This window comes from Sus scrofa, chromosome 18 (assembly GCF_054392235.1).
Source record: "Sus scrofa isolate SSC_HxYL_T2T_F1_AM1 chromosome 18, Sscrofa_HxYL_maternal_Yorkshire_Landrace_v2.0, whole genome shotgun sequence".
NCBI lineage: Eukaryota > Metazoa > Chordata > Mammalia > Artiodactyla > Suidae > Sus > Sus scrofa.
The window spans coordinates 26,327,557-26,341,766 of NC_139400.1; the positions used below are offsets into that span (position 1 = coordinate 26,327,557).

General features: G+C 50.7%; 2 protein-coding genes across 6 annotated transcripts in view; both read left to right on the top strand.

Annotated features, from left to right (window-relative positions):
- The window catches only part of LOC106508206 (uncharacterized), a 43,773-nt gene extending 37,177 nt beyond the window's left edge, over positions 1 to 6,596 (top strand). For 2 of the 5 annotated variants that reach the window (XR_014833885.1, XM_085005450.1), the window contains one exon: positions 4,322 to 6,596. Coding sequence is in view for 4 of the 5 variants with exons in the window: in XM_085005450.1 (XP_084861576.1) it covers positions 4,322 to 4,355 (34 nt within the window). In the remaining variant the exon portion in view is untranslated. The remainder of the gene's footprint in view (positions 1 to 4,321) is intronic. The other 3 variants (XM_085005449.1, XM_085005447.1, XM_085005448.1) reach the window with 3 other exon arrangements.
- A 4,648-nt stretch (positions 6,597 to 11,244) lies between these two features.
- Positions 11,245 to 14,210, top strand: part of PODXL (podocalyxin like) — a 50,113-nt gene continuing 47,147 nt past the window's right edge. The window contains exon 1 of the mRNA XM_003134669.6: positions 11,245 to 11,553. Coding sequence (XP_003134717.4) covers positions 11,490 to 11,553 — 64 coding nt within the window. The 5' untranslated portion in view covers positions 11,245 to 11,489. The remainder of the gene's footprint in view (positions 11,554 to 14,210) is intronic.

A 14,210-nucleotide genomic window follows, 5' to 3' on the forward strand; every position in this document is an offset into this window, starting at 1 on the left:
CCTGCAAAGAATGTTGTGGTTTTCAAACCTCTTCAATTTTTGCCTCTGGAGTTTTGAATTGTCTCTGAAAAGGAGTTAGGCCTCATATTCCCCCCAGCTTCCCCATTTTGCAGATAAGGAAACTAACACTTCCTGAGCAGAGAGTTTCCTGATATCATGAGCTAGTTGATGATAAAACAAAGAACAGAAATCTAACTTTTTGTTTTTAAATTATCTCTGGAATTTGAGTCATTGAGCCAACCAGTATTTATTGAGCACCTGCTATGGCCAGGCACCATGCTGGGCCTGGGAATGTAAGAGTGAACACAGAGAGAGGCCCGTGGCCTCCTGGGGCTTCGAGTGTTGTCAAGGAGCCCAGAACCGCACACAGAGACATAGATCTAGAAATGCACAGACCATTCCTACTATGAAAGAAGAAGAGTCAGGAGAGAACTCCTTAAGCTGGAATTTTTTTTTTTTTTTTTTTGTCTTTTTGTCTTTTTTGTCTTTTGTTGTTGTTGTTGCTGTTTCTTGGGCCGCTCCCACGGCATATGGAGATTCCCAGGCTAGGGGTTGAATCGGAGCTGTAGCCACCGGCCTACGCCAGAGCCACAGCAACGCGGGATCCGAGCCGTGTCTGCAACCTACACCACAGCTCACGGCAACGCCGGATCATCAACCCACCGAGCAAGGGCAGGGACCGAACCCACAACCTCATGGTTCCTAGTCGGATTCGTTAACCACTGCGCCACGACGGGAACTCCTTAAGCTGGGATTTTATTCAAGCCTCTGAGCTTTGTTTTTGGGGTTTTTTTTATGTTTTTTTTGTTGTTGTTTTTTGCTTTTTAGGGCCACATATGGAGGTTCTCAGGCTAGGGGTCAAATTGAAACTACCGCTGCCGGCACAGCACAGGCACAGCAACCCAGGATCTGAGCCGCATCTGTGACCCACACCACAGTTCATGGCAACGCCGGATCCTTAACCCACTGAGCAAGGCCAGGCATCAGACCCACAGCCTTATGGTTCCTAGACGGATTCTTTTCCACTGTGCCACAACGGGAACTCTATAAGCTTCTGAGCTTTGTGATTGTCAGGATTCTTTCCCATTTGAGCGGAGGGCTCTGCACTGTCTCCCTACTGCACAGAGGTAGATCCTGCCACCCCAGCTGTGCACTCTGAGTGTATAAGTATTATCAAAATGCCCTGGTGACAGGGGAAGAACAATGCTTCAGAGGTTAATGAGGTCATGGGAACCTCCACTGCTACCTCCCAGGCCCATCCCGTAACTGTCGTTCATCCGTATCTGGCCAGGTTGTTTATCTTTGTGGGTCTGCAGCCCTGTCCCTGTGGGTCCTGGCAGGGCTGCCATAGCTTTACTCACCTCTGTAACAAGGAAGAAGGATACCTGGACACCTTTCCCCTAGACATACCCCCCCATGTGTTTCACTCCTGGGAGAGTGTGTCTCCTGACAGCAAAATAATGGGGTTGGATAAACCTGGGTTTTATGAATCAAGCTACCAGGAAGAGTGAATAAACTTTAACGAGAGTTCCTATTGTGACTCAGCGGGTTAAGAATGTGACTGGTATCCATGAGGAGGCAGGTTCAATCCCTGGCTTCACATGGTGGGTTAAAGGATCCAGGCATGTTGTGGCGAGCGGCGGTGTAGGTCGCAGATGCGGGCTCTGATTCAACCCCTGGCCTGGGAATTTCCATATACTGCTGTAGGTGTGGCCCTGAAAAGAAACAAACAAACAAACAAAAAACCCTCTGACAATTACCAACCAGTGAAGGCATCTTGGAAGATCCTTGAGAATGAGAAAGGGAGAGCTGGGGAGCAATGGCATAAGAACACTGGGGATGGTACAGCAGTTCTGACTTTTGCAAATGGAACGAGCAGCCCAGAGACATGAAGAATCTAGTGATTGAATGGAAAGTTCATTTTGCACAGGTTTAAGTGCAGGGTGTGGTCTACAGCTCATGTGTATTAATTATATAAGGAGGTTTCAGCAACAGAAAAACCATAAGGCTAAGTCTACATCAGGTTTTATTTGAGTTAGGGGGCTTCTCTGGGGATACAGGGAGTGGGGGTTTTGACAAGTGTAGGAGGGTTGTGGGGGGAACTGATCATTTCTTTTTTTTTTTTTTTTTGCTATTTCTTGGGCCGCTCCTGCGGCATATGGAGGTTCCCAGGCTAGGGGTCTAATCGGAGCTGTAGCTGCCAGCCTATGCCAGAGCCACAGCAACGCAGGATCCGAGCCGCATCTGCAACCTACACCACAGCTCACGGCAATGCCGGATCGTTAACCCACTGAGCAAGGGCAGGGACTGAACCCGCAACCTCATGGTTCCCAGTCGGATTCGTTAACCACTGCGCCATGACGGGAACTCCCACTGATCATTTCTTGAATTGAGAAAAACCCTGGTCGCCTGCTAGGTCCTCATTGTGTTTTGATTGCTCCTAGGGGGCAGATATTTCATCTTAACCATGTTTATGAGACACAGCAGCAGGCAAAATTATAGTGCAGTGAATATCACTATTCATTCACTCTCTCAATAGTGTCGTGATTTTAGGAGTCAGGCTGCTGGGTTTGCATCCTGACTGCACTATTTAATGGCTATGTGATCTTAGGCCATTTACTTTCCAGAAATGCCTCCGTTTCCTTATTAATAAGATGGGTTACATAATAGCACCTCACAAGGCTGTTGAGGCTAGGCATGTCAAATCCCTAGCTCCGTGCTGGCGCATGTGGTAAGGACCAACACACTGTAGATCTTATACACATTGTTTTTATTCTCAAATGCCAGCTTCAACCAAGCTAAGTATAGAGTGGACAAAGAAATAAAGCGAGGTTCTTGCCCCCGTGAAAGAACTCACAGTGGGAGTTCCCATCTTGGCGTAGCAGAAACGAATCCGACTAGGAACCATGAGGTTACAGGTTCAATCCCTGGCCTCGCTCAGTGGGTTAAGGATCCGGTGTTGCTGTGAGCCGTGGTGTAGGTCACAGACTCTGCTTGGATCTGGCGTTGCTGTGGCTCTGGAGTAAGCCGGCAGCAACAGCTCCGATTAGACCCCTAGTCTGGGAACCTCCATATGCTGCGGGTGCAGCCCTAAAAAGACAAAAGACGAAAAAAGAAAAGAAAGAACTCACAGTGCATGTGCTTATAATAAACATGTGAAATCAGACAGCAAGTTAAGGTACTGACCCGAGGCAAGGCGAATGCAGAGGAGGAAGTGATTATGACTGGAGAGGTGGAGGCCAGATCCCAATAGGCTGCACCAAATCTGAGCCTTCAATCACTGACAGGTGGAAAGTAGGGTCATTCCAGGTACAAAGAGAAGCAAAGGCAGACTTGATTGTGAAAGTGAGCATCACTGTTGAATCTAAAGAGGCTTCTCCCTCTCAGGGAGAAGACGGAAGGGTTAGTTGGGGCCAGGATTTGGAAGCCCTGAATGCCACAGTTCGGGAGTTTGGGCAGTAGGAAAGCAGAGAAGAGCTTGGGCAGATGGGGGACAGGATCTATGTCATCGGATTCCAAGGACAACACTCTGGTAGCTTGTGGAGGGAAGGCATGGGAGGAGGGAGGAGATGGTACAAGATGCTGAACCTGGACTCTGAAGGGCACAGAGGAGAACCAGACACAGCTCGTTCCCAAGGAGCTCAGAGTTCACAGGGGATATCAGACACACGTGTGTCAATATCTGGGTAGGAGGCCATGAAACAATCTGATGCCTACCTTCAGGTGTTGCAGGGAAATAAGCTTAAAAAAATTTAGGGAGTTCCCTGGTGGCTCAGGGGGGTAAGGACCTGGCATTTGTCAATGTTGTGCTTGTGTTGCTGCTATAGCATGGGTTCAGTTCCTGGCCTGGCAAATTTTGTACGCTGTGGGCACAGCCAAAAAAAAAAAAAAAAGTATTTTATTGAAGTATAGTTGATGTACAATGTTGTGTTTATTTCTCCTATGCAACAAATTGAGGTTTTTATTTCCTCATTTGCAAAATGGATTAATGGCAATATCTTTACCACTCTGGACTGTATGAGGATTGCATCATTTTAGGAAAGTAGGGCCACAGTACAGGCAAAGCTCCACGCCATCCTGCTCAAGCATGCATTCTGGCCCTGGTCAGCCTCCAGGTGGAAGGAGCTAACGATGGCTGTTTATTGCACCAGGCAGAGGAATTAGACGGGAGGGGGAAGGCTGGTCAGGGGCTAGGTGGGAGATGAGACTAAGAAGCAAGTTGGGTGTATGTATCTGGAAGACTAAGTTTGGAGGCCCATGCCTAGAGCCTCTTTTATTTCAACTTAATTAGCAATTGATTCTTCCTTTTTTTTCATTTTAGGGCCACATCTGAAAGTTTCCAGGCTAAGGGTTGAATCAGAGCTGCAGCTGCCAGTCTGTGCTACAGCCACAGCTACGCCAGATCCTTAACCCACTAAGCAAGGCCAGGGATGGAACCCACATCCTCATGGATCCTAGTTAGGTTTGTAAGCCACTGAGCCATGATAGGAACTCCAGTTAGCAATTGATTCTTATCTCCCTCCTCAGCCCATCTCCCAGGCACATTGTCTTTTGTTCCTGCCACGGGACCTGTGACTTTTTGACCCAGATGCCTGAATATGGATAATTCATGCCCAGGCCGTGGGCTGTGTTAGAACAGTGGCTGGAGTTGTAAACTGCTTCTTGAACCAGGGCTCTTTACCAGCCGTGAGAGCGAGGACAAGTTGGCTCAACTCTCCAGGCTTCCGTCTTCTTCCCACATACTGAGGGCTTTGGACTGTGATTCCTAACATCCCCTGAGCCCCAGACTGTCTCTGAATCGGAGGGGTTTGGGAATTCCAAAGACCATGGTTCGGTGGTAGACGGCCTCCCGAGGGCCCTCCTGCAAGCAGTTCCGTTGCAAACCACAGCCCCGGTCTGCAGAGATGCAGCCTTGGTGGGAAAACCTGCCACCCTGGGGCTCTTCTCATCCAGAAGGAGGGCTTCTGAGAGGGGGAAATATGTGCTGAGGAGCAGCAACAGGAAAAAGCACAGAGTAACGGCCCTGCTTTTCAGAGGAGATGTGGTCATCGGAGCAGTTCTTTTACTGACGCAAGACTATTGCACTCCATTTGTTGAATGTCACCTGGGCATCGTGCACTCGCTCACAGTCTCACAACGAATAGCAGGATTCATGCTGTTATTGATTTTATAGAGGAGGAGGCACCAGCTCAGAGAGGTTATGTAAAAGCCCAAGGTCACACAGCTATTGAATGGCAGGACAAAAATTCAAATTCCAGTTGATTCACTCCAGGCCATTCCTTATTTGCCAAGACAGATACTGTCCCAATCCCACACCTTCAGCAGTGAAGTTCCTTTGCTTGAGCTCTGGCCTTCTATCCCTGCTTCACATACCATCTCCTGTAATTTCTCCCCCACTCCTTTTTTCGGCCATGTCTGCAGCATGTGGAAGTGTCCTGGGCCAGGGATCGAACTGACCCAAGCCACTTCAGTGACAATGCCTGATCTTTGACCCACTGAGCCACCAGGGAACTCCTTTCCCGTTTTTCCCCACCTTTTTAAAAATTTTATTTTTCTTAATTTTATTTTTATTAGAGTATAGTTGAGTTTCAGTGTTGTGTCAATTTCTGCTGTACAGCATAGTGACCCAGTCATACATTTGTATATATATATATATACATATTCTTTCTCTCATATTCTCTTCCATCATGGTCTATGCCAAGAGACTGGATATCGTTCCCTGCGCTGTACTATAGGACCCCACTGCTTATCCATTCTAAATGTATCCTTTTTTTTTTTTAAACTCCTCCCTTTCAACTGGCTTCTTCCTCTTGGCTCATAATCATGAGCACCTCTCCAATTTTAAAACGAAGCCATACACAGAAAGCTTTCCCCTCAACCCCATGTTTTCCCTCCTTCCTTTCACATCCTCGCTCAAGGTCTCTGTTTCCTCATCGCCATGTACTCTCCCAAGTTACTGCACGTCATTGAAATCACTCTGCATGAAATTCCCAGTAGGTTTCAGTTTTTGCAGCAGGTGACACCGACCACCTTCTTCTTACGAAAACATCCTCCTCCCTGCTTCTATGGCATCCTTCTCTCTTGGTTACCTCCTGGGTAGTTCCTCATTCCCCATCTCCCCTTTCCTCAGTCCGTTCTGTGAACGTGGAAAGGCTCTGCCTCCAACCTCTTCCCTTCTCACAACAGAGCACCGCAGGCTAATCCTCCACAGCCCTGGCTACAGTCCCCACCTGTGCACAGCCAGCTTTCCAATCTCTGTTTCCTTTCCTGACCGAAGATCTGTGCTCAAGGTCACAGATAGGACTTCTAGACATGGCCCCTGAGTGCCCCAGGGGTCTTCAGAGTCAACGTGTTCAAAATGGGACTCATTAGGAGTTCCTGTCATGGCTCAGTGGTTAAAGAATCTGACTAGCATCCATGAGGACGCAGGCTCGATCTCTGGCCTCACTCGGTGGGTTAAGGATCCGGCGTTGCTGTGAGCCTTGGTGTAGGTCGCAGACAGCTACAGCTCCAATTGGACCCCTAGCCTGGGAACCTCCATGTGCCATGTGTGCGGCCCACAAAAGACAAAAAAAAACAAAAAAAAAAAGGGACTCATTTTCTACTCCCGAAGTTGCTTCTCTTATATTGTTCATTTGGGATATTCAACCTTGGCACTCAGATAATCCACCCAGTAACCCAAGTGGGAAATCTAGATTCCTTTTATGGCTTCATGCCCTCAACATGTTATCGAATCAGGTCCCACTGCTCGCTGCGTACAAAATTAATACAAGTAGTGGAGAGGAAAGTTGCCTTTAATTGGAATGCCAGCAATCTGGGGAGTTGGTGGGCTCAGCAACCCCCAAAACCACCTCTGGAGGTGAAAGGTTTTAAAGGGGAGCAGGGAAGTAATCTCAGTTAATCCTTGAGATGGGGGGGTCAGAGTCTGCCATCCCCCACCTCGTGCAGGCTTGTCACCTCCTCGTGATCTTCCTTTCGATGCTATCTTGTTCACAGTTTGTTGGAGAGATTACTGAAAGGGAAGCTGGGGAAGAGAGCTGGTCATCTGTTGACTACTTATTCTTCATTTCTACTTCTTTCATCTATAGAAAAAAGGCGACAAATTAGGCACAGTATTGTGAGATCAAAAGATTTGAAAGATGGGTAAGGTCTGAAGATGAGTAGAGCATAGGGGTGCCTGATTTAAGGTTAGTGACAAGATCGAGGGGTGCCTCCCGAAGAAAGCTCTTTCCTGCAGAGAGCTTTTTCCTGCCAATGCTGTTCAAAAAACATACCACACACACTGCATAACGTACCACATCCACATCCAAAGTGTCACTAAGACCTATCAATTCTGCCCCCCAAGACCCCTTGCCTCAGGCCCCTCCTTTCCCCACTGCCACTGTCTGAGCTCAGGCTCTCCAGGGACCAATGCATTCGCTCCCAAAGCACTGTACCCACGTCTGGTTTTGTCTCCTCCAGCTTATGACCTTTTGGGGAGTCTCCATTGTTGAAGGATCTTGCCCCATCCACCTCTCTAGCCTTTTCTTCCACCCCTGCCCACCAACCCTGCACTCTGCTTGGGGCAGAACACCTGCCTGCAGTTCTCAGATCCCCTCTTCACTTTTACACATTGCTCCACCTGCACAAAGTGCCTTTGCTTTTGTCCTTCTCCTTCTCCAAGACCCTGTGCCCAACTCAGGAGCCATTCCTGGCCTCCCTAGGTAAACCTCAGCCTGTCCTGCTCTGTGCTTCCCACCTGCCTGCTCCTGACACTTGCTGCAGCCCCCACTGCACCTCGGCAGTGTGTGTATACAAGTATTGCTGCTCTGCTGAGAGGGTGGAGGCCGTGCCGTTTGAGTTTGCATTCTCAGCCCTGTGCGCATGACTCTGGGATACTATGCTGTTAGAAGAGATGCTGTTGAATAATAACAGGTCAGTGTATGACTTTGGGGAGACGTGGTCAACTTGAACTTCAGCTGGTACTCATAGAATCACACAACTTGGCAGTCAGAGCTAAAGCCCAGCCTTGGAGATATAATCCAAACACTTCTTTTATCTATTCCGCCTTTGGGTATTGAGTGCCTTCCTGGAGGGTGGGGGGGGCACCACTGTACTGGGCACCGAGATTCCAAGATGAATGAAATACCACTCGGAGCCCCCAAGGAACTCAGAGGTCGGGGACACACCAAAGTGAGAGCATCATTGGCACTTTATGAGTGGTGATATGGCCCCAGTATGGATACATGTGTGCTTTTATTTTTTACTGGGGGGGGGTGCCATGGCTGGAGGCTCTGTCCCACCCCTAGATGCAGATGCTGTTACTAGAGATTAAAGTTATTTAGGATGAGGATCAAGAGAAGTTTATCAAACCTGCATTTAAGGATGAGATTAGCAATTTCCCCAAATTGCCCAGAGGGCTAAGTATCATGACCCCTAACTTTGACTGACAGGGGCCCTGGGAAAAACCATTGTAAACCTTGTGTCCTAGATTCCTATGTAATATCTACCAATTGGCATTCATGTTTGCATTCACCATCTATATCTGTAGCTCTATCTATTTCTGTACCGATGATGTGATGTGCTGTGCCTTGTGGTCTGAGGAAGTAGATGAATAAGAGAGATCCCATGTTAAGAAGTTGAAAGCATGTGTCGAGGTCATTAAAGACCGAGAAACTGCCATAAATTTGAGAAGAAATGAGCTTGAAAACTAGATGAAATGTAGGATCCAGGATTGGGCCAGAAAAAGCACGTAAGTAAAAAAGGTCACCAAATTCGATTGAGGTCTTAATTAGTAACTACTAATGAATTTATGTTAATTTTAAAATTTTGGTCATTGTGCCATGTTTTCTTTAGATACTGACTTTAAAGAGTGTAAAGAGTATACAGAACTCTCTTGCAACTTTAAGTCTAAAATTATTTCAAAATAAATTGTTAATAAATATAGTTGTCTAAAGCAAAAAAAAAAAAGTCTGGGGAGCTAATGTATGCATACATACACCCAAAATGTAATAAATCTCAGAAGGAGTATGGACTAGCATCTACAAAATGCTTTCAGTTTTGACTACAATCTTAGGTATTCTGGGCCAGTGAACCAACTAGTAGGAGCATTCTGTTAAAGGGACCCAGGGCACAGGCCAGGTACCTGGGGCAGGTCGGTTCACTGACCACAGGTGCTTTGGAAGCCTGGCGGACTTCATTCCTGAAAGCTCCATCTGCATAAAGTGGGGGGAGGGGGCGCTGCTGGATGCTGGTGAGTGTCAGTGCAATTCTAATTTTGCTGAGTCTTTAGCTACAAAGACCCTTTTCTATGCCTGGATGTCAATTCTCATTTTAGTTTTGCATGATTTTGCAATGGGACCAAAGTTAACACGCAAAGGGAGATTTTTGGAGCAACTGACTGCGTCCAAAACACTGTTTAAGTCGGAGAGCACACAATACACACTTTTAAATTAATTTTTAAGTGTATTGTTTGGTTTCAGAAACAAGGCTTTTGTTGGCATGGATATCAGGAGACCAGTTCTAAAAAACATCAAAGATAGTCACACACACCACAGTATTTATAGGGAACACCCTCTGTCTTTCCCATATGCGGTGTGGAAAACCGGGCCAGAACGATCCTGCAGAAACTTCCTGATGAAAACAGGCAGGTCAGTCTTTCCCAAGCCTGAGCCTGCTGCCGAGGAACCCCAGCCAGGACTCCAGCTCTTCCTTTGCTGCTCCCAAAATGCTGTGCCTCTCGGACAGCGCCTGCGTGTAGCCCACTTCAGGGGCTTAAGGAGTCCACGGTTCCTGGCTCTGACTGGGTCCTAGGGACACCTCTCCTTCCCTCCCAGACCCATCTTGTAGAAAGACGCCAAAGCCAAAAGATCGATCCAGGAGTCACCTGAGCCAAATCCGAGCCGTCCACCCCCTCCCCAGTTAATCACCCTGCCCCCTCCGGGTCAGCTTCCCCTCCCCTCTCCCAAGCCCATCCCGGCGCCATCGGTGCGCCTCCTCCGTCGGGGGTTCCAGGATGTGCATCCTTCAAGCAGCTTTGAAAAAAAAACCGGAGGGGAACTTCTTTGTTCTTTCATCAGGTTTACTCGGTTTACGGAATTCAGTTCCCAGGTCTGCAAATTTCTCCTTCTAATACATGGAGGGCGTGCCGCTTCATTCCTGGAGACTTTCTAGTCCCTGGCCCTGTGCTTAAGCGCTCGAGCCGCATTTTCTCTTAGTTGGGTCGCATAACGACTCTCTGAGGTAGGTGTGGTTATCCCTATTTTACAGATGGAAAGAGCTGAGGTAGACCGAGTAAATCTGTCCAGGGTTTTATAACTAATGGATAAGCACAGTTAGGTTTTGAGCTCAAGTTGCCCGAAGCCCTAAATCTTTATTGTTCTTCACATAGCAATAATAACAGTAGCTACCACGTACTGAGCAATTACTCTTATGCCAGGCACTGCGCAAAATATTTCTCCAAACTACTTTCAGAAGCAGGTCTGACCGTTACAGTTACGTGATCATGAGCAAGTTTAACCTCTTTTTCAGTCAATTCCGTGTCTGCAAGATGAAGCCGAAAACATGGCTGTGGCGAAGAGTGAATTGATATATGCCAAGCACTAAGAACACAAACTGGCACATAATAATCCCTCAAAAATTTATCTTGTTTTGTTTTTGTTCTTTGTAAACCATTGCTTCCATTCACAGGTGAGGTCGGCTTGGAGAGGTTAAGCAACTAATTAATCCAAATTGCTCAGAAATCTTGCGGGTTGCGGGCCCGCCCACAGGTGAGTTGCATCTGGCACGTGGGAGATGTGCTTCTCCCGCTTTGCAGCAAATGAGCTGCAGCCCGGAGGCCTCGCATGCTCCTTAGCGAACACAGCCCTGGAAGTTTCCTAGCCCGGGACCCGGGCCTCCAAGGACCCCGGCAGTGTGGCGGTTCCTACCGGACTCTCTCCGAAGCACCGCAGGCGACACTCGCACACCCAGGAGGGTGGCCCGGAGGGCAGGGGGCAGTCGGGCTCCGGGAAGCCCCCGCCGCCCCGCCTCCCACCCCACCCCCCTCCCTCGCAGGGGCCGCCAGCCGGGAGCCGGGAGCCCGGAGCCCGCCGCCCTCCCCCGCCCGCCTCGCGCCTGGGCGGAGTTTCCTCCTCTGCTCATTGTTCACCGCCCAGCGCCGCCCCTCCCGGCCCCTCCGCCCCGCCCGCGCGCTCGTGGGGGAGGAAAGGGGGCGGGGGCCGGCGCGGACGGGACCGGAGTCGCCGCAGCCGCTGGCCTGGCCTCAGCCGCGCAGACACCGCCCGCGACGCAGCCGTCCGCCGCTCCTCCGCCGCCTGGCTCCGCGCCTCGGTCCGGCTCTGCCGCAGCAGCCGCGAGGAGGGGCCACCGGAGCGCAACTCAGGAGCCGCGAGTCATCGCCCGGCCGCCGGATCCGCCGCCAGGCCTCCTCCGGGGGCGCCCACGCTCTCGCCGCCGGGACCCTCCGCCAAGCCAGCAGCCACCTGCTCCGGGCCTGAGGCCAGGACACGATGCGCTCCGTGCTGGTGCTCTCGGGGTTGCTCCTGCTGCTGTCGCCGTCGTTCTTCCTGGATGGTGAGTGGTGGCCCGGGCAGCGCCGGGACCCCGGTCGTGCCCAGGCACCCCCGCCCGGGCCAGCTGCTGGGAAAACCACCGCGCCTCGTGGCCCGACGCGGAGCAGCCCCTCCGCGTACCATTAGCTGGGGCCACGCGCGGAGTCCTGATTTTGCACCATCCAAGCCCCTTCCCACACGGAGGACGCCTCAGGCGTCCGGCCGCGAGCGTTGGTCGTCCCGGTTTACATTCGGGTGGAAGGGTGGTGGATTGTGCTGGGACAAACAGGCGCGCCGCCGCTGGATGGGCTTGGGGTCAGAGGACACCGCGGGGCTCACCGCTTCCGCGGGACCCCCAGGTTATGATCACCCTTTTTCACCGTGTTGGAGAGGATGTGCGACATTATTGTGTCGTGGTTAATTCCAGGCAAGGTACTAGGCTGGACGCGCATGAGGAAGTCCCCGAAGCAGGTGTTTCGAATTCGCAGAGAGATTTTAACAAGCAGTAAGTGCCGGCTCAGGGCACCTGAGCTGGTGGAGGGGCGAGGGAGAAAGTGGACCTTCCACAGTCCCAGATTCGCCAGAGTGGGGTCCCTGCATCCGTGTCACCAAAGGAGCAGCTCCCTTCACAGCAGCGCATGGCCCGGAAGTTGAGATTCCCCTCCAGCCCCTTTGTAGAAACAAGAGATTCTTCCTCATGAAACAGGTTTGGGCTGTGCCTTAGCAACATCTTCCGTTTCTTCTAAAGGTGAAAATTTTGGGGATCAAGTCGTGTCCCAAAGGCATTTCTTTCTTGCCCACCTGAGCAGTGTCTCCAGGGAGAAAGGGATGTTTCCACTCTAGAGTCGGGAGAACTGTGGTGACAGTCCAGACAGGGAAGGGACCCTGCTGTCGGTAGGTGCTGGCGTTCAGGACTAAACTTTTAGGGGAAGGGTGGGATGGAATGGCCGTACCGTCTTTTCTCTGCACCACAGGGAATTCTGGTGGTGGGAAGGCGCTGGCACTCAGGGAGCAGGTGGGCTTGGGCCTCTCTGGTGGGCGGCCCTGAAACTCCACAGCCTGGCTTGAAATCGCTGGGGACAGCCGGTGGGTGGAAGGGTGGGCACCCCTGGAGGAGGGGCTGCAGTGTGAGGAATGGTGGGAACAGCTCTGAGGATGGCAGTCCCCGCAGGGTTGCACAGCCTGCAGGGCTGAGAAGTTGCTGGAGCATGGCCTCTCTCCTCAGGCCTGCTGTCCCGAGGACAGACCTTAGCGTGGGCCCTACCTGCATGCACCCTTTCTGCAAGGAGCCTCATTGCACCACGCAGAAGGGAGGTGGCTGTGTCGGAAAGGATGGGCTAGTTCGCTGTGCTGCTGAGCTTAAAGAGGCTGAGCTTGGGGGTGGGCAGTGGGGGGCTGTGGGATGAGACCCCGCTGTTCTGCTCTAAGAGGAGAGGCTCTGGAGCCACCGCCAGGGAAAAGCTGCAAGCCCAACTCCTGCTGTCTTCGAAGGCCCTGCCCGGAAACCCTATTTCTCCCAGGAAGTCCTGTTCAAGCCTAGCACAGGACATGGCACGCAGCAGGGGCTTGATATGTGTTAAGCAAATGGGTTCCAGCCGTGGCGCAGTGGGTTAATGATCCAGCTTGTCTCTTTGGTGTTGCCAGTTTGATCCCTTGCCTGGTGCGGTGGGTTAAGGATCTGGCATTGCTGCAGCTGTGGCGTAGGTCTCAGCTGTAGCTCCGATTCAGTCCCTGGCGGGGGCACTTCCATATACCGAGGGTGCTGCTGAAAAAGCCAGAAACAAACACAAAACCAAAAACAAATGTGGTAAAGCAAAAAACAACCATAACCCCCCCCCCCCCGCCCCACCAGCAAATCGCCTGGCCTTTCTGAGTCTGGGTACCCAGTTCCTAAAATGCTCTTGCAGTGTTGGAGTTCCCCTCATGGCTCAGCGGAAACGAATCCGCCTAGAAACCATGAGGTTGCCGGTTTGATCCCTGGCCTTGCTCAGTGGGTTAAGGATCCGGCGTCACGGTGAGCTGTGATGTAGGTCGCAGATGTGGCTTAAACCTGGGGTGGCTGTGGCGTAGGCCAGCTCTGATTGGACCCCTAGGCTGGAAACCTCCATATGCTGAGGGTGCGACCCTAAAAAGCAAAAAAAAAAAAAAAGCTATTTCGATGTGCCACGATGAAGAGAAGTGCTTTGAAGAGTTTAAACTGGCAAAGGGGGTATGATTATTGTGTCTACTGTGGCCAGGAAAGACTGAGGGGTGCAGGCTTGATGTGTAGTGGCTGTGGTGGATTTTAGTCTCCTATAGGGACTCAGTAAGGACTGCTCCATCTCTGCCCTTCCGAAGGTATGCTGATGGCAAACCCTCAAACTGCTGGCATCTTGTGATTCAGTTCTAAGCAAGGTTTATGGCAGAACAAAGGAATTATCTCCAGCAGGGCCCTGGGAGCTGAGCTTTAGGTGTGTCACGCAGCCTACAGCTTCAACAGCATTCAGCTCAGGGCCGATAACCCATCAGATCCCTTTCTAGTGCTTTTAGGTTTGATATCCGTTTGTTTGAACATTTGGCAAGTCCTTACAGATAAGGAAAGAGCAGAGGGAGGGACATCTAGTTTCACTGTTTAAATATTTCCGGGCTTTTGCCGAAAGGACAGGTTGACTTAGTACTCTGTTGTCTGTTGTCTGTTGT